Source organism: Micromys minutus (genome assembly GCF_963924665.1).
Source record: "Micromys minutus genome assembly, chromosome: 7".
NCBI lineage: Eukaryota > Metazoa > Chordata > Mammalia > Rodentia > Muridae > Micromys > Micromys minutus.
The window spans coordinates 5,353,941-5,379,504 of NC_137976.1; the positions used below are offsets into that span (position 1 = coordinate 5,353,941).

The window sequence follows — 25,564 nt, forward strand, 5'->3', positions numbered from 1 at the left end:
TGTGTATGTGTTCATGCATCAGCTATGTTGTGGAGACTAGGTTTTATTTGAAGCAATAATGAGAAAAATTTCCGGCTGAAGCTCCTGGAACCCTGGTTGGAGCTAGGGCAGGGAACCTGGGAATCCAGTCCGCAGCAGACTGGCTCCTCCAAGGAGACCCAAGAAGGGTTGTCTGGGAGACCTTTGGGTGAGTAAGCCTGAGGTCATATAGAGGACAGTTTTAGGCCAAGGGCAGAAATTACTTATTACGTTTTAATATAGGAAAGTCTAAACCACTTATCACCCAACTGTTGCCAACAGAGAAGTGTGGCGGTCATTTGTTATTGTCACCAGGCTGCCTGGAAGTTTGGGCTCAGGAAGAGGAGAACCAGTCTGGGAATCCCTAGAGCCAGCGAGGGCAGCCAACAGAAAGCCCATGAGGCTCTCGCTGAGAAGAGTCACCAGAGGCACTCTGGGGAGCTGAGGGGCAGAAATCAGATTTCTGGGTGTGGACCTGGGAAGAGGAAGGCGTGGTGAAGGGAAGCTGGCGCCGCAGATGCCAGGGATGGGGGGGAAAAATGGGGGATTCCACCGCCAGGTGCTCAGAAAATCTGGTTTCAATTAGAACTTCGGGGCGGGAGGGGGTGATGTCAACAACTGTCCTCACAGCCCGCTTTGGTTCACCGGCTAGAGAACCTGGAACCCGCTGCACGCTAGAGGGGTGGTCCACCCAGGATCTAGCCAGAGGCAGCACAACGCCACGGGGGTGTGCACCCGGCCAGGATGAGGGGTATCCTTTCCGGTGCTGAGCGCTGCACGCGGTCCCTTTCGGGGCGCCCATGGGCCGAGACCTGGGGACAGCCCGCCTCCGAGTTCCCAAGTCTGCGAACCTGCCCGTCCGGGGGCCCCTGCCCCCGACCTCACCTGGCAGCAGCAGGAATCCGCCCAGCCAGCCCGCCACGCTCGGCACCCAGGACATGGCCCCGTGCGGCAGCCCCGCGGCCGCCGGCGCCCTTCCCGGAACCTCCGCCGGGCGGCCAGGCCACTCCCCTCCCGCTCCCTCCGCCCGCAGCCCCGTGGGGCCCGGGCCCCGAGGGCGGCCTCCAGCTAAGTGCACTAAGAAGCTCCCGGGTTACAGGGCCGTCCCTCCCCCAGTCCCCGCTCTGGTTTCTCTCCCCTTCAGTGTTTCCTTCTGTCTCTCTTCCGTGGTGGGTGAATACTGAGACATTATCTTTCTACTTAGCCGGAATTCAAAGCGATCCTCCTGCCTCAGCTTCCCTGCTGCTGGGCAGTTGCGTTTCTTTGGATCACTCAATGTTCCCTGTGTTCCCCCAAGGATGCATCAATTCTCTGAAGTCTCATCTCCCAAACAAGAGTTGAATCCAGCCCAGCTTGGGAGGTTTTAGTGCCCCTCCCCACCCGAAGGACATGGCACAAGGCCAGTTTGTTCATTTCTTGGTAGCTTGCTTCTTGCATAAGGCTGCCGAGAAAGGTTCAATTTCCTCTTCTTAAAGGGACCAGGTGGTGAGGTGGGAAACCCCACAGTAGGTCAGCTGACTACATGTTGAGACATAAGTCAGAACAAGCCACAGGAGTCGGAGGGGACCATCCCGGCAGGCCACGGCAGGTTTAGAGAAAGCAAGTACAATCTTGAAATGGCAGCAGGGTCACAGATACGCGGTGGAGAGGGTCCTAGCGAGGAATGGCTCAAAAAGACTAGAGGCTTGTATGAAAGGTACTTTTGTATTACTCTGACAATTTCAAACGCCGTATAAAATTTAAAACAACAACAACAATTAAGTACAAGCAGTGCAAGTATTAAAAATTATGCAGAGCTTAAAAGAAAGGGCTGCTTCGGAGAAGGAGGAGAGTTGTATTCAGAGGGCAGAGAAAGGTTGCTGTGTCTAGGGTCTCCTTCCTGTGGGATTTTTATTACGTCCGTTCGACAAGGGTTTCGTTTGAATTGCTTACAAGGGGAATCCACCTAAGCGTTTGGGCCAGGACCTCACGTACTAGTTCCTCTTTGGATAGAAAGATGTAACATACTGGTTTTGGGGTAAGAGAAAGATGGGAGGGTCCTTCCTTCATCCACCTTGGGCATCTCCCCCGAGGCCCAGCACCTCCCGTTGAGTCTTGCTCAGTCCCATCTCATAAATTAAGAAACTGAAGGTCAAGAGGTGAAGCAGTAAAACCTTAAAATATGCCCATGAGGTTCTCTCTGAGTCACTCATCGGATCCTAGAATTATTCACGCGGCTTCTCCCTCTCCTCACTTAAACTGTGGGGGGTTGATGGGTGGCTGTGGATGAACTCAGAGTAGACAGATCTTGGCAACTGGGAAGGGCCCAGACACTGGGGGTGGGGGATGATGACTCAAACCTTGCTGGCTTTCTTTGTGCCAGGAGGCAGCCCAGCATGCCCTACCTCCTCCCCTTCTGCCCCACTACGTCAGGCTCATTCCTGGAGTCCTGCTGAACACTTCCCGACCAGTTTTTCTTTCCCTTTTTCTCCCCCAAATTAATCATCTCCTAGAAACAACAGGGATGGGAGACCTTAGCTGCCTCGGAAAAGCACACTGAGCAGCGTTCCCTGGGAAATGTAATACAAACCACCTTAGTGCATTGGTGGAAAAGGGGTGGGCAGGTCACTCTCATGACCCGTGTAAACAATCCTGATGCCCAAATTGGCAATCTGCATAGAGAAGGCCATCCAGCGAGGACCAGGATGGCTGCGGAGTTCTTTAGTTCTCCCTCACAGACACCTGGACACCACAAGGTATGGAGGCAGGCTGTGAAGGGGACCCTGCAGGTGCCCAGCTCCAGTCAGTGAACCACTTTGGAGTCATCTCATGATATAGCCGTCCCCTGCATCAGCATCGGAATCCGAGGTGTCTGTTTTCTCAGATGACTCATCTTCAGTCCAAAGACCCTGGGACGAGAAGCCGGCACGGGGCAGCTGTGTCATGTCACCACCAGCTATCCGAAGGTCTGACTCTGTCCTGTGGGGACCCTCGTCCGGGAGGATTGTGTCTTCTGCGAGAGATGTTGTCTCTGAGGCATCTTCATCATGGAGAACTCTCAGAAACACAGAGTTTAAGTTCACATTGAAGATGACTTTGTCCTCAGCCCCATCCATGGAGCTGTTGTCCTCTCCGGGGGAGGAGTCCTTCAGTACGTTCTTTCTTCTCTCATGGGGGCTACCAGGGTCTTCCGTAGCTCCTGCCTCCACCTCTGGGGGGAGCTGTGGCTCAGCTTCAGTCCCTGCCCCAGCTTCATCCCATTCCTCAGCACCTGAATCTTCTTCATCCCGGGGCTCCTCCGAGTTGGCCGAGTTGTCAGAGGTTTGCTGCAGAGGCTTGCCTGTCAGTCCATGCATGGTGTAGCCAGTGACACTTGTTTTGGGAACCTCTTCCTCACTGTCACTGCTGTCACCATAGTCATAATTCCACAGTTTCTTCCTTGTGTTTTTGGGAATGACTTCCAGTCGGTCGATGGTTTCTGAAGGTGGCCATTCAGGGAATATCCAAGTTAAAAAGTGACGGAAGTTCTAGAGAAAGAGGGAGGAGGGGACATGAGGGAGGAAGAGAAAAAGTCTTTCACTCGTATTAGCTCTTCAACAACAACAGTAGCAGCAGCAACAACAACAACAGCAACAACAACAAACCCTTAGTATTCACTGTGAAGGGATATGGATACAAGTGACATCCATGTCCCTGTGTGACAACACTCATGTGTGATAACACTCATGTGTGACAACACTCATGTGTGATAACATCCATGTGTGATAACATCCATGTGTGATAACACTCATGTGTGACAACACTCATGTGTGATAACACTCATGTGTGACAACACTCATGTGTGATAACATCCATGTGTGATAACATCCATGTGTGATAACACTCATGTGTGACAACACTCATGTGTGATAACATCCATGTGTGATAACATCCATGTGTGATAACACTCATGTGTGACAACACTCATGTGTGATAACATCCATGTGTGATAACATCCATGTGTGATAACACTCATGTGTGATAACATTCATGTGTGATAACACCCATGTGTGATAACATCCATGTGTGATAACATTCATATGTGATAACATCCATGTGTGATAACATCCATGTGTGATAACACTCATGTGTGACAACACTCATTTGTGATAACACTCATGTGTGATAACACTCATGTGTGATAACATCTATGTGTGATAACATTCATGTGTGATAACACCCATGTGTGATAACATCCATGTGTGATAACATTCATGTGTGACAACACTCATTTGTGATAACACTCATGTGTGATAACACTCATATGTGATAACATCCATGTGTGATAACATCCATGTGTGATAACATCCATGTGTGATAACACTCATGTGTGACAACACTCATGTGTGATAACATCCATGTGTGATAACATCCATGTGTGATAACACTCATGTGTGACAACACTCATGTGTGATAACATCCATGTGTGATAACATCCATGTGTGATAACACTCATGTGTGATAACATTCATGTGTGATAACACCCATGTGTGATAACATCCATGTGTGATAACATTCATATGTGATAACATCCATGTGTGATAACATCCATGTGTGATAACACTCATGTGTGACAACACTCATTTGTGATAACACTCATGTGTGATAACACTCATGTGTGATAACATCTATGTGTGATAACATTCATGTGTGATAACACCCATGTGTGATAACATCCATGTGTGATAACATTCATGTGTGACAACACTCATTTGTGATAACACTCATGTGTGATAACACTCATGTGTGATAACATCTATGTGTGATAACACTCATGTGTGATAACACCCATGTGTGATAACACCCATGTATGATAACACTCATGTGTGACAACACTCATGTGTGATAACACTTATGTGTAATAACATCCATGTGTAATAACATCCATGTGTAATAACATCCATGTGTAATAACACCCATGTATGATAACACCCATGTGAAGTAACACCCATGTGTGATAACATCCATGTGTAGTAATACCCATGTGTAGTAACACCCATGTGTGATAACACCCATGTGTAGTAACACCTCTATGTAATGACATCCATGTGTAATAACATCCATGTGTGATAACATCTATGTGTGTTAACACCCATGTATGATAACACCTAAGTGTAGTAACACCCATGTATGATAACACCCATGTGTAGTAACACCTCTATGTAATAACATCCATGTGTGATAACATCCATGTGTGTTAATACCCATGTATGATAACACCCTTGTGTAGTAACACCCATGTGTCGTAACACCCATGTGTAATAACAGAAGCTGATGGTTGTCTGGCACTTGCTAGCTGCTGGGCACTGATTCGTTTTATAATATGACCCTCCAAAGGATGCTAGGGTCTTCCCTATAAAATGTCATGGCATTTGAATGTCACCTCTGTACAACCTCCTGCATGCTTTTAATCACCTCCAGACTGCTTACCACACTCAATTCACTATAGACACTGTAGATGAAATCACAGGGCTTGGGGAATACTGCCAAGAAAAAGTTCTTCTAGATACTGTCCACGGTTGGATGAAGTCAATCTGTGGATGCAAGCTCTGTCCTGAGTCCCTTTGTCCTCAGAAATGCTTTATGGAGCAGGCTTGTTTTACTTTCTTGCTTGCTTGTGTGTGTGTGTGTGTGTGTGTGTGTGTGTGTGTGTGTGCTGGGGACTAAGCTCAGTCTTGTTCATGCTAAGCACACCCCATGCCACTGGACTCCACACCTCCACACCCAGTCTCTAGACTCACTATTCACTTAACTGTGTGTGGTATGAGGTAGAGCGGGACCCGTGATTCCTGAGCACAGATAACACTATCACATGCTACCGAGGCTCCCCAGCGGTTTGCACAGCATTGTCACTGGCCTCTGTGCACGTGCCTGTGTTTCTGGGCTCTTCCATGGATGGTGTTTATTACATTTATTCCTTCAATTAAGAAAGTAATTTGCTGTTTCTGTAATTGTATAAATTTCAGGGCTATTGAAAATGATATTCCATTCCTATAGATATAAAAAACCAGGAAAATAACCTCTGCCACTAGTAATCTGGACCAATCATGGTGAGCACTGGTGCTTCTGGTGCTTTGGAAAGTGTCAGAGGATTCTGAGAGCTGGCTGTGTTTTCTTTCTTGGTCTGGACATAAGTTAAATGGTCGTTTGGGGCTGGGCAAAATTCAGTGAGCATTCCACAGGTGGTTTGGGGACTTCATCCCTGAGTGTGGAAACAGCATCACCTTTACTTCTAACCATACACAGCAATTTAAGTGTGCAATGACCTTGCCAACCCTTTTCTTAAAATCTGAGATGTTCTCACTGTGTAGCCCTGGCTGGCCCAGCCCTCACTCTGTAAAACAGATTACTGAAATTTAAATTTAGCTCCAGAGTAATATGAGCTTAGTGATATTGTTTATAAAATTATTACTGTCGGCCCGGCTCTTCAAACTGAGCAGAGAGGTAGCCTTGTTCCACACCCCAACACTTGGAATGCGTGGCGGTTAGGTAGAGTTAGCAGGTATTTGTCAAATGCAAAACAGTAACCATTTAGACACCTTATTAGCGTGCTTAAGATGCTGAGCTCAATTCCCCAAACCGGTCAACAGATGTACCTACAAGCACACTAGGCTTAGAGTGTCCTGCTTTCCTACTTCTGGAGAATATTTTTAAATGGAGAGCAATGGAGGGACAGTAGATACAGGGCTGCTCAGAGAACAGAGTCAGGCAGTCGAGCTGCAGCCGGAGAAAGCAAGGCATTTCTATTTGAAACATGGTTGCAAAAGCGACGTGGGGGGTGGGGGTGGGGTGGAGCAGTGAGATACAAAGAAAATGACAAATGTAGGTTCAGAAAGGCAGCTGAGTCAGGACACAGGAAGCAGAGAAAGCTGTAGGGTCAATGGTCAGACTCCGTAAGGGCTCCAAGCTCACAGGAGAAAGGTAAGCAAATGGTTTCTTTGTGACTAAGAAAGTGAAAGGTGAGAACAACTGTGATCCGCCATCATGGGGGGGGGGGCAGGGAACAAAGCCCAGTCAGCTCCGCAGGCATAAAGACAAACCTGCTGTGTGTAAACCTGCTGTGTGTAAACCTGCTGTGTGTTTATGCTCCCTTGAAGCAACCTAAAACAAATAGATGACTTGCATAAAACCTTCCACTGTACTACTTCTAGTTGGAATGAGAAAAAGAGAGAAGAGAATTGATCCGGATACCCTACAGATGGGAAGAAATAGTGTCTGTATAACGATGTAACTGCATGCTCATTTCCCATGCTAGGTGGAGGGAGGGCTGAGAAGGCTCTGTCAGTGAGGCTTTACACCTGAGTCCTTATTCCCATGGCTCCAGTTGCCTAATTCTGCAATCCCAGCCCGTGCGGATGGATAGAGGCATGCGCAGCCCTGAAGCTCATTGGCCAGCCTGCCTAGCTGAACTGATGGCCTCCAGGTTCACTGAGAGACCTAGTCTGAAAAGATGAAGGCGGGGCAGGGGGGCTGCCTATCTCTCTGACACCCTTAGAGAACACCGTAGAAGAGAGAGCAGAAAGACTCCAAGAGCCAGAGGCTCCAGGAGTTTGCTGTGAGATTATGTTTCCTAGGAGTGTCACATGTTAAATCCATGACGCCTCACTAACATTAGTGCCTAATTATGACCCAGGCATGGATAACAATGGACATGGCCTGGGGACTGGGAAAGCCAGGAGGCTTCAACCCTACGCAAAGAAGTCAGGCAACTGAGGAAGGCAGGGGGTCACAGAGGGTCTTCCCCAGGGAAGCTCACACCAACTGCTTATCCAATACCAGATGGTCAGCCCCAATGACACGGATAAAAGCAACACTGTAGAGACTGAACAGGTTGTATTTATGCATTTGGGAATATGTATGTATGAAAAATAATGAAAAACAGGCCATGAGTTTGAAAGGAGTGAAGGGAAGTCTGTGAGAGGGGGGAGGGAAAAGGGGAATGATGTCATCACACGACAATCTCAAAAAGAAGTAATTGCAAAGTTTTTGAGAAAGTATATACAGTTGAATAGAAAAAAATCAAGTGATTTTAATAAAAATAAAACATGTTTCACTCATGTTTAAAAAAGAACCAAGCAAAGACTAGAGTGGGAAGGGCCCATAAAGCTGCCCACCCGCTTCCACCCCAGACCCACAGCACAGACAGCTGACTCCTCAATGTCGTTCTGACTCCACAGGGTGCCCTGAAAGGTGCTCCCTCCCCAATTACAAAGAAACACATGTGGTTAAGCTTTGTCTTGTTTTATGAAGGAGAAAGCACATGAAGTTGGGTGGGTAGCTCAGGGTATGGAAAGAGTTTGGATCCAGGAAAGAACATGATAAAAGATACTGCATGAAACTGCCAAAGACTGAATTTAAAAATTAGATTAAAACGAATTGGAGAGTCACTGGGGAAGAGACACCTAAAGTCAGCATGTGACTTCCACATGAACACATGAACACATACCTATCACAGAGAAAAAGAGAGGGAGGAGGGGAGGAGAGGGAGAGAGAGAGAGAGAGAGAGAGAGAGAGAGAGAGAGAGAGAGAGAGAGAGAGGAGGAGGGAGAGAGGAAGGGAGGGAGAAGGGGGAGAGGAAGGGAGGGAGAAGGGGGAGAAAGGGGTGAGGGAAGGAGGGAGGGAGGAGGAGGGGAGGGAGAATAAGCAGGCAAACAGAAAATATAAAATGCTCAATACATTTGAGTCTTGCAGAGACAACAAAGAGTCTAGGGTGCCCAAATTGACTGTTTTTGTTGGGAAAAGAGTTTCTTTCCTGAACACATATTATGTCTGTGACAAAAATATTAAGTTAAGATAAAAAATAAAGACAGAAAAACTACATACCAAGACACTGGGGAAACTGTCTTTTAAGCATATATAACCGATCCGTCTCAGCATTACGATGGTGCTCACGAGAACCATAACTATTAAGCACCCAGTAAACAGTCCTACTTTGGCAGATTCTGACAATCCTGTTAATGAAAAGATAAACAACTTTATTCAAAGGAAATGCAATACATGGTCACAGGTGGGGTACACTCACATTGGTCTTGCGACAGAAGTCAACGCAGGGGAAATGAAAGAAAGTTTAGGAAAAAAGAAAAAAAAAAAACCTCACTAAATACCAAAGAATGGAAGTTAATCTAAATGAATACATTAAAAACAAAACCCGTATTTAGATTTTCAAAATAAAAGACATACTTCATGTTCTGTAGTTGTAATAGAGTGGTTGTTGGCTGTCTGCAGGTCTTTACATTTCAACGATCAAATCTGGACAGAAGCAGGAACACAGCAGCCACAGCCCAGTTGCCTGTGGGCACTCGCTGCCCAGGTGGGAACCATAGAAGACAGAGAACCCGCTGGAAAACCAAGGGGGCCATTCTGAGGCTCCGCCTTCCCAAAAGCAGCTCCCGCTTGTGGAGGACTTCCCTTAGCCCCTTCCAAGTTCTACCTCCACAGTGAAAGTAGCTGTTTCCCGTAGGCACAACAGGGCTGAGAAGCAGTGAGTGACTGTGGGAAAAGCTCTCTTACATTTCCAAAAAGGATCTATATGAGTATGTGCCCCATATCCAGAGCTTCTGGGACAGTTAATGCTTTTTATTTATTTATTTTCTCAAAGAAAGAACATGATGTAGGATTCAGAAAAGCAAAAAAACTAAAATGGATCACATGCTTGGCATCTTTTGAAAGGGGAAGGAAGATGTAATTAACTCAGTAAGGACCCCAGCATCGGTAGCTGGCACTGGTTTTGGAGCCCAGTCTCAGGCCCGGAAGGAAGAATGCAGGAAGCTCCTCTCATCTGTGAAAGGTTTGGGATCAGGCCTAGGCTCAGGGGCACAGCTTTCAGACACACTAAATCTTTACACACTTCCTAAGAAGGGAAAGGTAAGCCCAAGTAACCCCGGGGGTGAAGTATTGGTGTGACACGGGGATTCTGACTCACGCATGACTCATGGGTCTACCCAACTTTCTAGAGTCTACACAGCGCAGTGTGGTCAACAACAGACACGCTTTGTAGCACATTATGTTAATTGCAGTCAGCTCCCGAGAGCCATGCAGAGTCTTTATGACTTGAAGAATTTGTGTAACTTAAAGGGTTCACTTAAAATACAGTCTCTCTTGGGCTGTGGCTGATTATTTATGTATGTTATCATGGTAGATTGTCTTCCTAAAAGAGGGGTTAGATCATCTCATATTGGAAGGACAGACCAGATTTGTATCTTCAAATGTTGGCCTTGGATGCATCTTGTCTTTATTTTGAAACCTAGGAGCCCCGGGCAGCAAGGAGAGTGTTTTATGGTTGTTCTACTCTGAAAGAGGACATTCTTCCCTGCCAGTCCCCCTGGGTGAGAACCTTGTGAATGATTGCAGTGCCCTGCAGGGAGTCACCTGGACCCACTTTGTGGTACACCCAAGTTCCTCTTAGGTCCTAAGTCAGATCTGCTTAAGTCCCACCGGGTCCCCATCCTTCCTCTGGTTTTTAAGGTCACCTACATCATCTAGAGTCTTCCAGCCTCTCTGATCTTAGCTAGAACTAGTCCCCCGTTGCTCACTTTACTCCTGAAAACCACCCCAGGGCAGTGCTGCCCCAGGCCCTTGGGTAGCAGTGGCTGAAGCCAACAGATGACATTCCTTCCCTGCTTTGTCTGGGACACCCATTTGCTTTGCTCCTACAGAAACAAGGTTGCAAACCCCAGCTTAATTCAGACTGGCTTACAGTTCTGGAGTTTAGGTGTCCAAATGAGCTTCCCTCCGAGGAAGACCAGGGTAACATAGAGATCTGTTTCTACGTTTTCTCTTTGGAGGCCTCTCTCCTTCATGTTCAGAGCCAGCCAGATGCTTAGCAACTCTCCGTCTCTCTGTGTCTGACCATTGCTTCCAAGGTCACTGTCTTGTCCCCTTTCCTCCTAAGATTTTCTATGCTCCCAGGAGGCTCACATGGGTGCCCTGGATAATTTATCTCCATTTTAATTTATTATGAGCCACCGAGCCTCTCTGGCCACAGGAGGTAGCATGTTGACATATCTAAGGTCAAGACACAGATATCATTATGTGCTTGGTTTTCTTTCCACCACCCCTCCCTTGGGCCCTCATTCTGGTACCCTTCCTCCTGGTCTTGCTGTAGGTGTCCCGTGAGCCATGGGTGCTGTGGTGTATATTAACCGCTAAGTGTGGGTTGCTTCTTAAGGACTTGACCTTGACCAAGGCAAAGTTGCTCCCACCTGGAGACCGCACCACCCAGGGCAAGTAACAACTTCAGCTACTGAGAAGTCCTTGGGCTTGGGCTGCTTAGTTGAGGGTGCCCACACAGAGGTTCCCCACAGGGCTTACTAGTCTTACTAACAGCCAATGGATGTATTTAGGGATTAACTAGGGGAAACTGTCTTGCCACCAGCCTGTGGCTGTTGCCCTATGAGTCAGTCCTGGTTGCTGTCCACCAAGCTGCATGCGCATGACCTTTGGTTTCACTGGTTAAGGGGAGCTCAGAAGGCTGCTGAAGAGTAATAGAAAAAAAATTATAGTAAATTATCTCCATCTCTTTGATTTCTGAGTGCCTGACAAGAAACACTGGACCATTTGGAAAAGCTGGAGTCCCCAACCCCTTAGCTGTCTCTGTTAGTGACAGAAGCAGAGAGGCCAGCAACATGCCAAAGGACGTGTTCACACTAGGTAACGGTGGGATGAACTCACAACATGCTGTGGCAAAGACCATGTCCTAACCGGTGGGGCATGGGGGTGGGGAGGGAAGGCCAACCTCCATAGAATGGTCATCTGCTTGGTCAGCACCCCTGGGTCACAGTAAGCCTTCCTCTGTGGTCTTAATAGTTTGAATGGACTGGTTTTTATTATATTTATTCATGTATGCTGTGCCACAGTGTGCCTGTGGTTACAAGACGGCCTCATGGAGTCCATCCTCCCAATATGTGGACTCTGGGAGTCAGGCTTAGCACAGATCACCTTTACTCACTAAGCCATCTCATCAAGGTTCAGGGAGGTGGGATGTTTGCCAGGAGGCGCTGCCCTCGTGCATAGAGTAATGCTGTCATCGTGGGAATGGGAGAGATACTGTGCATGTGACAGTGGCATAAAACAGCTTGCCACCTCTTCTCCATGACATGTGGCACCTCCTACAGTGGTCCAGCAAGGAAGCCTTCCCACTTTAGTCCAATACTAGGAGAAATGCACTTGGGGGATTCCACTATAGTAGCAGAAAAGGGAGGAAGGTAGCAACCGTATCTGATTTTCTGCTAATGGAATGGGCCCTGGGGAGCAGAGGGGTAGGCAGCCTTAAGCGGAGGGCTGATCCACAGAGAAAGTGACTGCTACAACTGCTCACACTCCTGACCTTAGGGGATTAAGCCTTATGCAGCAGCCAATGACTTGGTTAGTCTCAGGTATCCTTGGGCATGGGGACTAGATGCTCTTCCTGTCTAGAGAACATACGAAGGTTCTTGGGAGAATGACGCAGGCTGACTCTGTGGATGAAGCTCAGGCCCTTCTGTCCCTTGTCCCATGTACCTCTTCACCTTTATCCAAATAGTCTCCCAAGTCTATGCTCTCCTGAGTCCTATGAAGCACTTTATCAGATGATTGGACCTGAGAGAAATTTGGGGGAGTTTTAGATTTTTTAGCAAAGTTGGACAGGAGTCCATATGGTCTGAAGACCGTCAGCTTGCGGCTAGCATCCAAAGTAGGGGATGCCGTTTGGAAACAGACCCTGATTCTGCCCAGTCTGCTCTGATTTTGAGGAATGAATGGGTCAGAAATGACCTGAAGTATTTGGTACTTGGAGTCCAAAGCTCTGAAGGGAGACATGCTGATACTGATTTGTTTGGGGCTTATGTTAACAGTTTCCTAAGAGCTCTGCCCTACAGAGACTGAGACACAAGCCAAGGCTGGCCTTTGGCCTTTAATATCCATCTGTGTATCTTTCGGCTTTGAGAAACACTAGGCCACAGTGCAGACACACTGCTCTCAGGGTACCTCTGGTGCCAGGCCCTGTGTAGTGTAGCCAAACTAAAAATGTAACAGTGACCTTGGCAACATTGTGGCAGACGGCCTAACTGACATAACAAGATAGGGTTTACTTTGGCTCACCAGTTCAGAGACAGTCCATCCTGGCAGGAGAGGAGGGATGGTGGGGTTCAGTTAGATGGCTGGAGTGTGTTCTGGAAGCTGTTCAAGTGGTGGATGAGAGAGCAGAGAGCATGGCATACGTCAGGAACCAGGGTGGGTCTGACCTTCAAAGGCTAGCCCTGTTCCCAAGTCAAAGGCTAGCCCCGTTCCTGGTGACCTACTTTACTCCAGCGTCTCCAGAAAGACCCACACTGGTGGCATTAGCTGGAGGTCAAGAGTTCAAATGACGAGCCCATCTGTGGGGGATATTTATAATTTAAATCATCTCTTCTTCATTTCCTTGCCAATCCAAACGTAATTTTACTCGGATGAATGATGATTTTAGGAGCCTGTCTTTGGGACCGAGGGATTTAGAACTCCATCTTAGGAGTTTCAAAGCCTTCTCTTTTAGTGAGACTGCCGGAAGAGCCAGTGACCGAGAAAACGGGGAAGGTACCTTGACTCAACTGGTCTCCATTTGCTTCTTTTCTTTCCTACGGCAGGGTCTCATTATATAACCCAGGCTGGCTTAAAACTCCCTACACAGCCTCAAACTTGTTATTCTGCTTTTCCTCCCTAGGAGCAGAGCACAAGGTTCCCTAGTCCTGACTGCAGCGTTTCTCAGATGAAGAAAGACTGGGGTTACAGTACTGGCTGTCTCGGTGTCTGTTAACAGGAAGGCTCTCTGACATCACCAGTGGCCAACTCCTCTCTGCGGACAAGGTCCCTTTCTGATACATGCAGAACCAATGTTCTTAGACTCACACCCATGGCCACAGTTTCCACACTGTACCCTCCCCTGATTTTAATGCCAGAACTTGAAGCAATTTCTAATTTTCTAGCCCTTGGCACAAGCAATGGCCGAAGGGAACACAGTACTGAGTTTCACCCATATTCCCATAAGTGAAAGTGCTTTAAGGCAGATATTTCATTATTCTTACGGCAGGACAAGACATTAGAGACGGACCCACAGGGACAGCTCAGGGATGTGCATTTATTGGAAGAAATACATTGAGCGTATTGGAACTTGAATTTTTTCCCCCCTTCAGCAAGTTTTTCATCAAAACAATAGCGCAAATTTTAAAAACCTAACCATACCTGATTCCCGGTCAGGCTGAAGGACGGTGCATTTTAAGGGAGATTTTATTGAGGTGGAATCATCAAAATAAACAGATACACAATAGTTTGCCTTGGGAAGTAAGTCTCTAAGGACATATGTGAAGTTCCCAGTGACATTATTCATTTGGGGCTTGTGCTGTAAGAAGAAACACAAACACACAGATCAGTGAAGACTCTGGTGAGAGGTTCTATCTTCAAATCTTAAACAGGTTTTAAAACATCACAGGCTTGGCAAGGTTTAGGTCACTAGAAGCAAGCAATTTATCGCCAAACCTCATGTCCACACATACGTACACATATTTTAAAACCATGACATCCGGCCTATCAGATTCATTTTACACATGAGAAGACAAAGTCTAAAAGGGGAGTGAAGGTGTCCGTGACATCATCGCCATGACATCATCGCCTCTCCGTAGCTGATGAGATGATTGGGGGTGAGTCTGGGTCATCAGGGTGGTGACTCACAGAGAAGAATACATGTGAACACATACATGCATGTTCCCTGTTCTCTTCATATTAGTCTTCGCTGCCTCGGAACTCAGTCAGTGGGAGGGCAATCTGTGGATGTCATCTCTCAGCCTTGACTCCAAAAGCCAGAGTCAAAATAACCCTCCTCCTTGATAAAGTGTGCAGCCACAGGCATTTCCTTACAGTCACAGCAAACACTACGGCGTTCTTCTTACTGCATCTGTGCAGTATCCCTCGCCCCATCTCTGTTCCCAGCCAAGGGCATCTTTCTCTATGCTCTCAAAATCCCACTAAGTCTCTAGGACACTCACCCGATACTGTGCTTACTCTCACCTTCTCCAGGACATTTCATCCGCATGTGGACATGCTTGCCCTTTCTCCCATCTTAGAAACTCCCTCCTGCAGGCCCACCTTCTAGAGCTTCTGCTGCAAGTACAGAAGAAAGGCTCTGGAGGATGAGCCTACATCGCTTTCCTTGAGCCCCATGACCAAAGGCATCTCACACTTACTATATCCTAACTGAAGTTCATCCAGAGTCCTCACTGTCTCAGTTAATGGCAACTGTAAGGTGCTGTAGGGTGGCCATAAGGTTTCTCTACTACACTGTAGAGTCCACGTGTAAAATACCAACAGCTGGTCCAGGCCACTCCCACCTGCTGCCTGGGTTACGCCACCGGCCTTTTATTTCATGATTTAAGTTGACTTAAAGATCAATTTTCTTTAAAAGAAGATGAAAAGGAAGAAGAAGAAGGAGAAGAAGAAGAGGAGGAGGAGGAAGCAGCAACCCCTGTCTACAGTTCATCCTATGGTGGTGTTGTCCTAACAAGCACACAGTCAGTCCAAAATGTTGAGATTCATGGTTTGAACATAAAGCAGCACTGATGAAATCCAATAGATAATTCAACTCTTTCCTCTTTCTTTCCCTCTCTCTGTCTCTCTGTGTGTGTCTCTCTGTCTCTGTCTCTATCTCTCTGTCTCTCTGTCTCTCTGCAATGTTGGGTGCTGAACAGGGTAGTCAGCACTCTACCACTGAGCTACTACGCCCTCTAATGTAGCCCTTCCCTGGCTTTGCACAGTTCTTGGAAAGGAGGTGAAATGTATCCACTGCCAGCTGTGTTTCCATCTGAACAGGAGGGACCACTTACCACCCTAATGCTGTCCTCTGTCTGCTCTTGGATGGCAAAGGGTGTAGATCTCAGCCTTTCCCATAAGCTTTCCCCGAATATCTTGGAAGTGACAGCTGGAAACTTCGTCATCACGTTTATGTGGTCTGTAAAGCCAACGATCTCAAATTCTGGCGGCTCAAGAGAAACTGTGGAGGACAGACACTCTTCAGAGGAAAGAAACCAGTAACCTCTTTAGTTACCACAGTATGAACATTGTATCCTGCTGTCAGACACAGTGTCATTCTTTTAAAGAAAGGCTAATTCTGTTTGGATTTACTGTTGAAAAATTTGATTCATTAGTACTCCTATGGCACATGGTACCCTGACTTGAGATGGATGTCCACTGCCTTCCCAATTCTCATGTGATATTATAGATACAAAATTTAAAATGACTTATTTTCATAATTCAACATGAAAACATGATGATGATGATGATGATGATGATAATAATAATAATAATAATAATTAAACAACTGTAAAAAATACAGGCAGGGAATCTTCTTTGAGTATAATCAACTTTTCTATGCTACTGTATATAAATATGTACTTAACTATTTTAAAAAACAAACCAAGTCAAACCAGGTTTTCTCTATACAGCCTTAGGCTGGCCTTAAATTCACAATTCTGGTTCTCCAGTACTGGGATTATAAACATGTACCACTATGGCTGGCTTGCTTATCTATATAAACACAAACATGCCAGTACACATTTATCTACCCTGAGGGTTAGAAAGCCATGTCACATGGGTTAGATTTTGGCACAGCCTACAATCTCACTTTTGGTTTTTCTTCTTTTAGCGATTTTGCTTTTCTTTCTTTCTTTTGTTCTTTTGAATCTCAACATAAAGAACAACACATGACAGAGACTGGATGTGGTCCACAACAGCCGGAAGAGGACAGCAGATTCCTGAGGCTGGAGTTACAGGCAGTTGTGAGCTGTCCCACTTGGATGCTAGGAACCAAACTCCGACCCTCTGGGGAACACTCAGTATTCTTAACTGCAGGGCCATCTCTCCATTCCTCTTGGTCATTTCTTTATAACAGATCATTAGAGAGGAATTCTGAGTCACATGCTAAACGTTTTTAATTTTATCTCTCTGTTTGACGGACATACATTTACTATTTAAGGCAGACATGCATTTAATTTTTTTTCACATTACATTAAATTTTTTTTTTACATTTTAAATTTATTCTGTCTTGTGTGTGAGTATGCGTATGTGTGTGGGCCACTATGTCAAGCACATGTGTGAAAGTCAGGGGATCAGCTCTCTACCTTATGGGTTCCAGGGACTCGGGTCATCAGGCTTGGTGACAAGCACCTTTACCCACTGAGCCATTTTGCTGGCTTATGTTACTTTAAAAACAAAACACAACGCAATACAACATGTAGTGCCATCTTTCAGAAGAACCATGTCAAAGCATGATTGTTTGCATTTCCCCCTAATCTTGGGGGGTTGGTTTGTTTGTTTGGTACAGTATCTGGTGATATAGTGTCGGATGGCTTTGTACTTTCTATGTAACCTTAGGCTGACCTCAAATCTCAGGCCTCCTGTGTCAGGCTCATGGGAGCTGAGATTACAGGTGCGCACCACCATGTCTAAAAGGCATTTCAGTACCTTTTTCATATTTAGGATTTGGATCATGAAAAATACTTATTTAATATATATTCTTTATCATAATCTATAAACTGCACTTTTGTTTTTTTTCCCTGTGAGTGCAGTGTACAGATGTGGTGGATGGTGACCCAACGCCTGTGCGCCCCTGGGGCGACCTCTTAAGACTGATTCATGGTCTGGTCATGGCTCGGCCACCATTATCACCTTCCCAAGCACGCGTGAGCGCATGCACCTCTGCTCCATAACAGTGTGCTGACACTGGAAACGTTGCTGTGGAAACCAGTTATAAATGTAGACACTGAAAACGCAGGGGAGCTGGAGCCGCTAGCACAAGTGCTCAGGAAAGGACCTTAGACACTGAGGAAGACAGAAGGGTTTCCTACTCCCTGGGATCCACTTGTCCTGTGAGCTGAGTGCCCTGTGTGTTCACATATGTATGTAATTACTGCCGAAAACCTGCCCTTATACATGTACCAAACAAAAATGTGAGGAGTCCAGGTTATGGACCCATTTCCTAGATCAGAAAACCGAGGCTCTGAGCAACCAAATGGCTACACAAGGTAGGACCAGTAGTCAGTCCAGCTCTCTCCAGCCAAATACCTTCCTCCTTCACAACCAACCCCTGATGAGGCCGAGAGACACGGAGACACACTCACTGTCTGTGGGCCAGACGTAGCTTGAGCAACGGCACACGGCTGAGTCCTTCCTGTGCACTAAGATGATAACAACATAGGTCTCGCGGCCCTCCAGCCACTCATCCGTCATGTCGCAGGACGGCTCGGTGATGCCCGTACAGTTCTCAACCTTCTTCGGGTCCTCATCTTTGCTGTGGAGGGGAAAAGATGGAAGAGGGGAAGATGAACCTGTGTGCCGTGAGAGTCCGTGTCCTGTGCCTCGCGCCTCATTTCCTTTACGATGGTGAAAAGGAATAGTTTGCAGGCTTTGCCCAGATACTCCACAAGCCGCTTCATTCTAAACGTCCCACACACCCTCCTCTCCATCCCCACCCCATTCTAATCTCTTCAGGATTTTTTCCCTTAAGGCCTCATCCCCAACCTTGACCTTATACTTTTTTTTGTTTAATGGGTGGAATCTACAGCATACATGCACGCACACACGAATGAACGAATCAGTGAATGAATGAACCCTGGGCTTTGGTTCTCTGGGCCTAGGCCCTAGACCCCCCTTCCACTCTAGGAAAATTAGCAGGATTTTCTTTGAGATGTGTCTCTGGCTGAAGGTCATTTACTCTTACTTCTTAAGTCAGAGAACCGTGTTCATTGAGGGACAACAGGGACATGTGATTCACCAAGCTTGGGGAAGTAAGGGGGTGGGCTGGTTAGTTCCAACGTCAACAGGAGATAGGGAAGAAAACCTAGGGTGAAGAATTATCTAGATGGAGTTCTCCTGTGGGCATGTCTGCAGGTAGCTATCTTGTTTGCTAACCGAGGTTGCAAGACTCACCCTGAGGGTGGCTGCCGTATTCCATCGGTTGAGACTCGGACTGCAATAACAAGGAAAGCCCTGTGATTGGCTTGGCGTGAGTAAGCAAGGAGCCAGACATTTACCCTCTCTGCTCAGGGCTGCCTCGATACCTGAAATTCCTGCCTTGAGTTCCCTCAACAATGAACTGCGATCTGGAACTGTCATCCAGATCAACCCCCCTCTTCCCAAGTTCCTTTTGGCTGGTGTATTTGATCAGAGCAGCAGAAATGAAACCAGAACGGGTTAGTCTGATCATCAGGCAGAGGAAAAGTTAAGACTCTGCCGGGGAAAGGGATGTCACAAGTCACCCTTGCCCTCTCCTGGCTGGTGTAACAGTTGGAGGCCTGATGTATAATAGAAAAGACCCTTTCGGGCCAGGCGTACAGGGCTTCCAGATCCACTCTCTCCAAACAGCTACTGAGCAAAGCGAGGACTCGGGAGAGCAGTTGTTCGTGGGCGAGGGCCAAGGTGGTCTCAGCCGGTCCTTACGCCTGTAGCAATGCTTAGGCAGAGACAAAAACTCTGGGTTAAATGTGAAGTAGGTCAGCGATCTAATGGCTTTGGACCCCAGCTGGTCAGGCGGGGCTTCCTGGAGGATAGCTTGTGTCCATGAGTAAGAAAATAGGGATGGGTCAAGGGACCTTGAGCCTGATAGGAAGTGGGACTTTTAAATGACTGAGGAGGAGTCACTGTGCAAACTGCAAACAGCCAGGGTTTGGCCTATAAACACAAGCCTTGGGCTGGAGAGACGGCTCAGTGGTTAGAGCACGACTGCTCTTCCAGAGGTCCTGAGTTCAATTCCCAGCAACCACATGGTGGCTCACAACCGTCTGTAATGGGATGTGATGCCCTCCTCTGGTGTGTCTGAAGACGGCTACAGTGTACTTATATACATAAAATAAAAAACAAATCCATAAACAAACAAACAAACAAACAAACAAACAAACACAAACCTTGCCTCCCTTCCCCGCAGCAGCTTTGGGTTACAGAAGAATTTAAATTAACTAAGAAAGGATAGCTGGTTTGCCTTTGGTCTTTTATGAATTAGAAAAAGAAAAAAAAACAAAAAGCAAACAAACAAAAAAAGCAACAAAACAAAACCCCCACAAAACCAAGAACAAAAAGCAAAACCAGAGAGCTGAAAGATGACTGAGTTAGTAAAGTGGACTTGAGTTTGAGCTCCAGCACCCACACGGGAAGAAGGCAGGGAGGCCTGCCCCTGTAATCCCAGCCCTGGAGAGCGAGAGACTGCAGGATACCGCTGGCCAGCTAACCTAGCTAGAGTCTCAAGCCCAGTGAGGGAGGCTGTGTCAAAAACTAAGGCAGCAAGTGAATGAGGAACACCCAGTGTCAATCTTTGGCTTCAGTACACTCACACAGGTACACACACACACACACACACACACACACACACAAACACACACACACAGGTACACACACACACAAACACACACACACAACTCTCCAAAATGTATAAACTAACTTAAAAAATTCTAGGACAGGAAGTATGTTTATTGAGATGTAACAGGAAGAAAGGTAACATATTCAGTAAGAAAGAGAGAGATAAGGCCATGCCAACTGACCTCATGATTGTGTACCAGAGTGTGTAGTTAGTTGGTGGACTGGACTTATTTTTTAAATCCCAGGATAAGATTAGCCGGAAATGTCGTAATGACAGGTTTACAGTGCAAGGATCATCTGGATACTCTAGAAAGAACCGGAGGGAAAAAGGAGAAACGGTGAGATTTGGAACTCAGGATTGCTCTCCCCTTAGGAGCTCAGATGCACACATCTCTCAGGCAAGCCCTGGTGGAAAGCATTCCAGCATCTGGAATGTGCAGGAAATCTACTGGACATGAGGAATGAAGTCATTCAGCTAATCAGTGACAACTTATTGTCAGGGCAGGAACGCTAACAAACAGGGACTCGGCACTCTGTAAACACTGGAAAAGGGGGTTTCTCCAATTATCATTGACTGTTATAGTTCATGGAACCAAAATAATTAAGCTTCCTCTGAACCAGGGCTGCTCTTTCACATGCCCATTCCTCCCTCTTCTCTCCACCGGCCTGTAAACTGCTCTGCCAGCCCTCCCTCTCCCTTCCCCACTCTCTTTCTCCCTCCCTCCTCCCCCACCCTCCCCTCTCTCCCCCACTCTCTCTCCCACTCCCCTCCCTCCCCACTCTCTCTCCCCCTCCCCGCCCTCCCCACTCTCTCTCCCCCTCCCTGCCCTCCCCCGCCCCTATCTTGAGTCCCCACTGCACTTTTATTTCCCTGCTAATGCAAAGGAGAAGAATTTCAGTAAAAGAAATTTATTTTCCTTTACCTGAAACCAATATGAAGATTAGAAAGATTAAAGGGGAATTTGTCTGGACCACGTTCTGTCTCTTCATTCTTTTATTGGTGAGATTAAAAGCTTCACCACGTCTTTAAGAGCTCCTCCTAATGATCACTAGTGGTTTTTTGTTTTTGTTTTCCCTCTATGATAGTTTAGGACACAAATAATGAAAAACACTCTTAACTACTCTGCCTGGAAAGGATTCCAGCAAACTGTTCAGCATATCTGGGGTGAGAAATCATACTTCCCCCTTTCCTGCCTACTAGCCAGACACTTTGACCCATTATGTCAAATTTAGACAAGCTCAAAACAATTCTTACCCTCAAAAGCAGACGCGTCAGACTGTGGATTCGCGCACACTAGGAGGAAGCACAACAGGTCACGAGGTCTGTTCGGGGCCTAGACTATCAACGTTCCTCTGAAAGTAAGACTCTGACGTCCATGAGCTACCAACACAGTATGGCCGACACGTGCCATCCGAAGGTGGCATTCGGGGCACATGTAGAGTGAGGCCTCTGGGACTTGACACAAACAGCAGGGGTTGGATGGGTTGAGAAGCAGCTGTCTATGTGATACATTTCTCAGGATATAAATAAGCACGCTGCTAATTAATACACTTAAAGTCCAGATATTTGACTGGAGTGGCAGAGGAAGAGAGGATGTTTGTGACTGGAGTTAGTGAGTGCCGTCCCCTTAGAGTAGGTTCGGGTAAGAGGGTCATTTATCTCCTGATCGTGCAGTGATTTACAGGGAGTGGGGTCCCTGGCATTTTATAGAAGGTGGTGACCATGGTGGGACACATTATCTGTGGATACCTACACCGAGGCATTTGTCATACTCCTGGATCCCCTAAGGACCATGTATCGGGGAGATGACATTGTGGAATTAGAACAGTAAAGAGGAAGGAAAGGAAGGGACACGAGGAAACACAGCAGTAGAAAAGATAAGGGCTAAAAAGAAAGGAGATACATAAATCAAAGCTTAGAGATCGATTTTCAATTTCGCTTCTGTGGGGATCGATAAAAGGAGGCTCACTTTCTAAACTCACCGTGGGAGACATTCAGGGTATGCAGAGTAACCACCCTATGAGTTATAAACAAGGCAGTTTCCTGACTGTGAGTGTAGTTTATATTAGTCTGGTTAAAATTAAGGGCAGACACCCACGGATGCCTGATGCTGGCCATGTTGATCTGGGTTCCCAGATCTGCGCCAGGACTCTCTGTAATGGCAGGAACACAGGCTTTCTCCTCTGAGGGCTTTTCTCCTGAAAAGCAGCACTTACCCACAAGACACAAGCTAAGGAAACCAATGGCAGACACGTTGCGCTTGGAAAGCATCCTGCTCCGTTTTTAAGCCCCTTTTCTGCTTTCACACCTGAAAGAGATCAATGTTTAGGTGGTCAAAACTCAGAAGCACGCAATTATGTTGTAAGGTATATGATATACCTATATATGCTAATGTGAGAGGAGTAAGAATTAGCCAGATTTAGCTGCAGATGCGGCCCCGCCGTAGCCCTGAATTGGTTAGGGTTAGGGTTAAACCTGCATGAGCTTAGTGTGCACATCTGTCGTCTAAGCAGTGAGGTGGGAAAGGATCAGACGTTCAAGGTCATCCTCAGCTACATAGTGAGTTTGAGGCCAGCCTGGAGGAGCCACCCTGTCTTTTAAAAAAAAAAAAATTAAAAAGTAGCTCAATTCCTGGTTTCAGTCTTTCCTTGCTCCTTGGGACTTGCTTGGCTCTCTGCTGTGGTATCAATCTCTAGTTCAGAAGACTTTTTTTAAGCTTAAATTTTGAACAGGCAATAGGCATTTGGTTAATTTAATTATTAAATAATTTAATCTTTTTTAAAAAATAAACTATGTGTCTATACGTGGAAATGTGCATGTATGTATTGCTGCCTGTGGGTACCTAAGCAGTTGAAAGGATGGCAGGTAATCACAGGCTACCCCACGTCGGTTTGGAGAGGGGAATCCTCCGTGAGAACAGCAGAAGACCTCAGCTGCTGAGCCATCTCTCCATTCCGTGACACGGGCTACATAGTCCAGGCTGGCTCGAACCCGAGAGACTCTCCTGCCTCAGCCTCCCAAATTTCGAGGACTACAGACAGATACCATCATTCTGGCCAAATGTATTTCCCTTTTCTTCAGACAAGAGGTAGACTAGACAGTCCCGGTCTACTTAATTAATTTCTGCCAGATAAATTTGAGAAGCCTTCCATCCAAAGAAAATTTTCTTGCTTTTTGACATAGTTGTACTTCATGACTCTTTTGACATGTGACCACTTATTTTTTTTTTCACATCTTCTTTCATTTATTGAAAAAAATGTTAGAAAATGGCAGTTAATAAAGGGCACAAACAAATCAACAGAAACATATTAGTGGAAGACAGAGAATATAAAACTCAAAATGCTACTGGCTTCTCTAATTGGCTAAGAGCACAAAATGTAACAGGCAGATCTATTTTAAACAAATTAAAAAGCTATTTTGTATTTTTTTAAAAAATAATTTTCCCCAAGTCAAATATATATATACATACACACCCACAAAAAAATGGTGTGTAAAGTAAAGCTGTCATACTTAAGTTGTATCCTGGATTTTAGGAAACAGTTGCTGATGCAGAGTCAACACAAAATCAGCAACAAGTTAACAATACCCACTCTCCACAGCCCAAGATGGCCGCACACTCAACACCCCTTCCTGCCTACCTCCCCCCAGCAAGGTTAGCAGTTCTCAAGAACTGAGCGTGCAAACACTGCATGGCACTAAGCTATACTGTGTGAAGTACTATTAAGCACAAAGGAAAAAGTAGGCTTAGCTTTTACAAAAATGCTTCTCAAGGAAAACAACGGAAAACCAGTCAGCTAAGCTAGGCTACAGCTAGCCATCAAAGATACAGCTTTGCATATCTGTACTAGGAAATTCTATCCATCCAGGGTGGACGTTAGCAGTTCTTACTTAACCAAGCTTAAGCTTCCTGTCTTCCCTACCCACCAGAAATCTGTATGATCCAGCAGAAGGAGAACTTTTAGAATTGGCTACTTTATTTTTCTTTCTGTAGCAAGACTGTGATGGAGCCCAGATATTTCAGGTTCACATGCATTCATGACCAATGTCCCGCTGTGGTCAAAGAACTTAGCAATGGACTTGGTGAACTCGGCTTCCCGCTGCTGCTCTGTCCTCCCACCGATGAAGGTCAACTTCAGGGTGTCTTTGTCGTCAAACCTTTTGAGGCTGGAGGACAGCTGCCAAATATCATCAGGATCCATTCCTGTAGGGCCACGAGAAAGATGCTCTTCTCTTTATTTGAGGTATAAATGGTCAGAATCCCCATCATCACAAAATAGGACACGACGCACAAAGCCAAAACTGGCTTGGACTCTGGAAAGGGATGCATGTAATCCCAAATCAAAGCCACTATGGCAAAGAAGCAGGAGATGGTACAGATGGTGAGGCGGCTATCGATGAGACCAAAGTTCTCCACATACTTGTACTTCTCCAGGAGTTCCTCTTTGGCAGAATCATCCAGAGAGTTTTTCACAGCTGATCCATCCCACTTATCAATTTTTACAGGCTTATCATCAATCTTCCACTTATCCAACAAACCACTGTGGCTGCTGCTTGTCCCGCAGCTGGGGCCGCCTCCAGCCCCACTACTGCTTCCTCTGCCACTTCTCCCGCCTTGTGACACCGCGGCCCCAATCTTGTTTCCCTCTGTCGACATGTGACCACTTAGGACATTACTGTAGGCACTGCTGACTCGGCCATGTCTTCCCACCAGGATGGATTAGCCCTGCTCAAACTGTGAGTCAGATAACTCTCTCCTTTGAGTTGCTTCTGGCCAGGTATTTAGTTACAACAGGAAAAAACGTAACAAGTACACAAAGCTTGCAGCAAGTGTTGCCTTTGCTGTTACAAACTTGACCTTGTGGTTCCTAAGCCTTCAGAATGGTTTTCCCATGGTATGTGGACGATTTTGGAGCTGTTGGTGGTAGAAGCCTGCAAGTGCCTAGAAAGTGCTTTAAGCTTTAAAGACCCAAATGTTCTGACATACAATCAGTAAAGACTGTCCTCTACAGCTTCAGAGAGGAACAAGAACTCTGTTGGGAAGTTGGCTGAAGGTCATTTGTGCTATCATCGGGCAGAGAATCTGCCTGAGTCCTGAGAATCTGAGCAGGCTGGGGAGGGGGGCGGGGTAGTGGATTCGTTTGTACGGGGAAGGATGTCTTAATTAAAGATGGGGTGCCA

The 25,564-nt window shown here is 46.4% G+C and overlaps 1 protein-coding gene and 1 pseudogene across 2 annotated transcripts in view; both read right to left on the minus strand.

Moving 5' to 3' along the window:
- The window catches only part of LOC308422583 (interferon alpha/beta receptor 2-like), a gene marked incomplete at its 3' end in the record, with an annotated part of 55,444 nt that overhangs the window by 20,357 nt on the left and 9,523 nt on the right, over positions 1 to 25,564 (minus strand). The window contains exons 2-10 of the mRNA XM_080919216.1: positions 22,603 to 22,694; positions 21,641 to 21,679; positions 20,568 to 20,691; positions 18,156 to 18,325; positions 15,864 to 16,030; positions 14,230 to 14,386; positions 8,860 to 8,987; positions 2,837 to 3,524; positions 904 to 1,095 (exon numbers count right to left, since the gene is read on the minus strand). Coding sequence (XP_080775342.1) covers positions 904 to 1,095; positions 2,837 to 3,524; positions 8,860 to 8,987; positions 14,230 to 14,386; positions 15,864 to 16,030; positions 18,156 to 18,325; positions 20,568 to 20,691; positions 21,641 to 21,679; positions 22,603 to 22,657 — 1,720 coding nt within the window. The 5' untranslated portion in view covers positions 22,658 to 22,694. The remainder of the gene's footprint in view (positions 1 to 903; positions 1,096 to 2,836; positions 3,525 to 8,859; positions 8,988 to 14,229; positions 14,387 to 15,863; positions 16,031 to 18,155; positions 18,326 to 20,567; positions 20,692 to 21,640; positions 21,680 to 22,602; positions 22,695 to 25,564) is intronic.
- On the minus strand, positions 24,355 to 25,040 carry LOC308422584 (signal peptidase complex subunit 2-like; annotated as a pseudogene). Its single transcript has one exon. The product of its transcript is annotated as a signal peptidase complex subunit 2-like (transcript).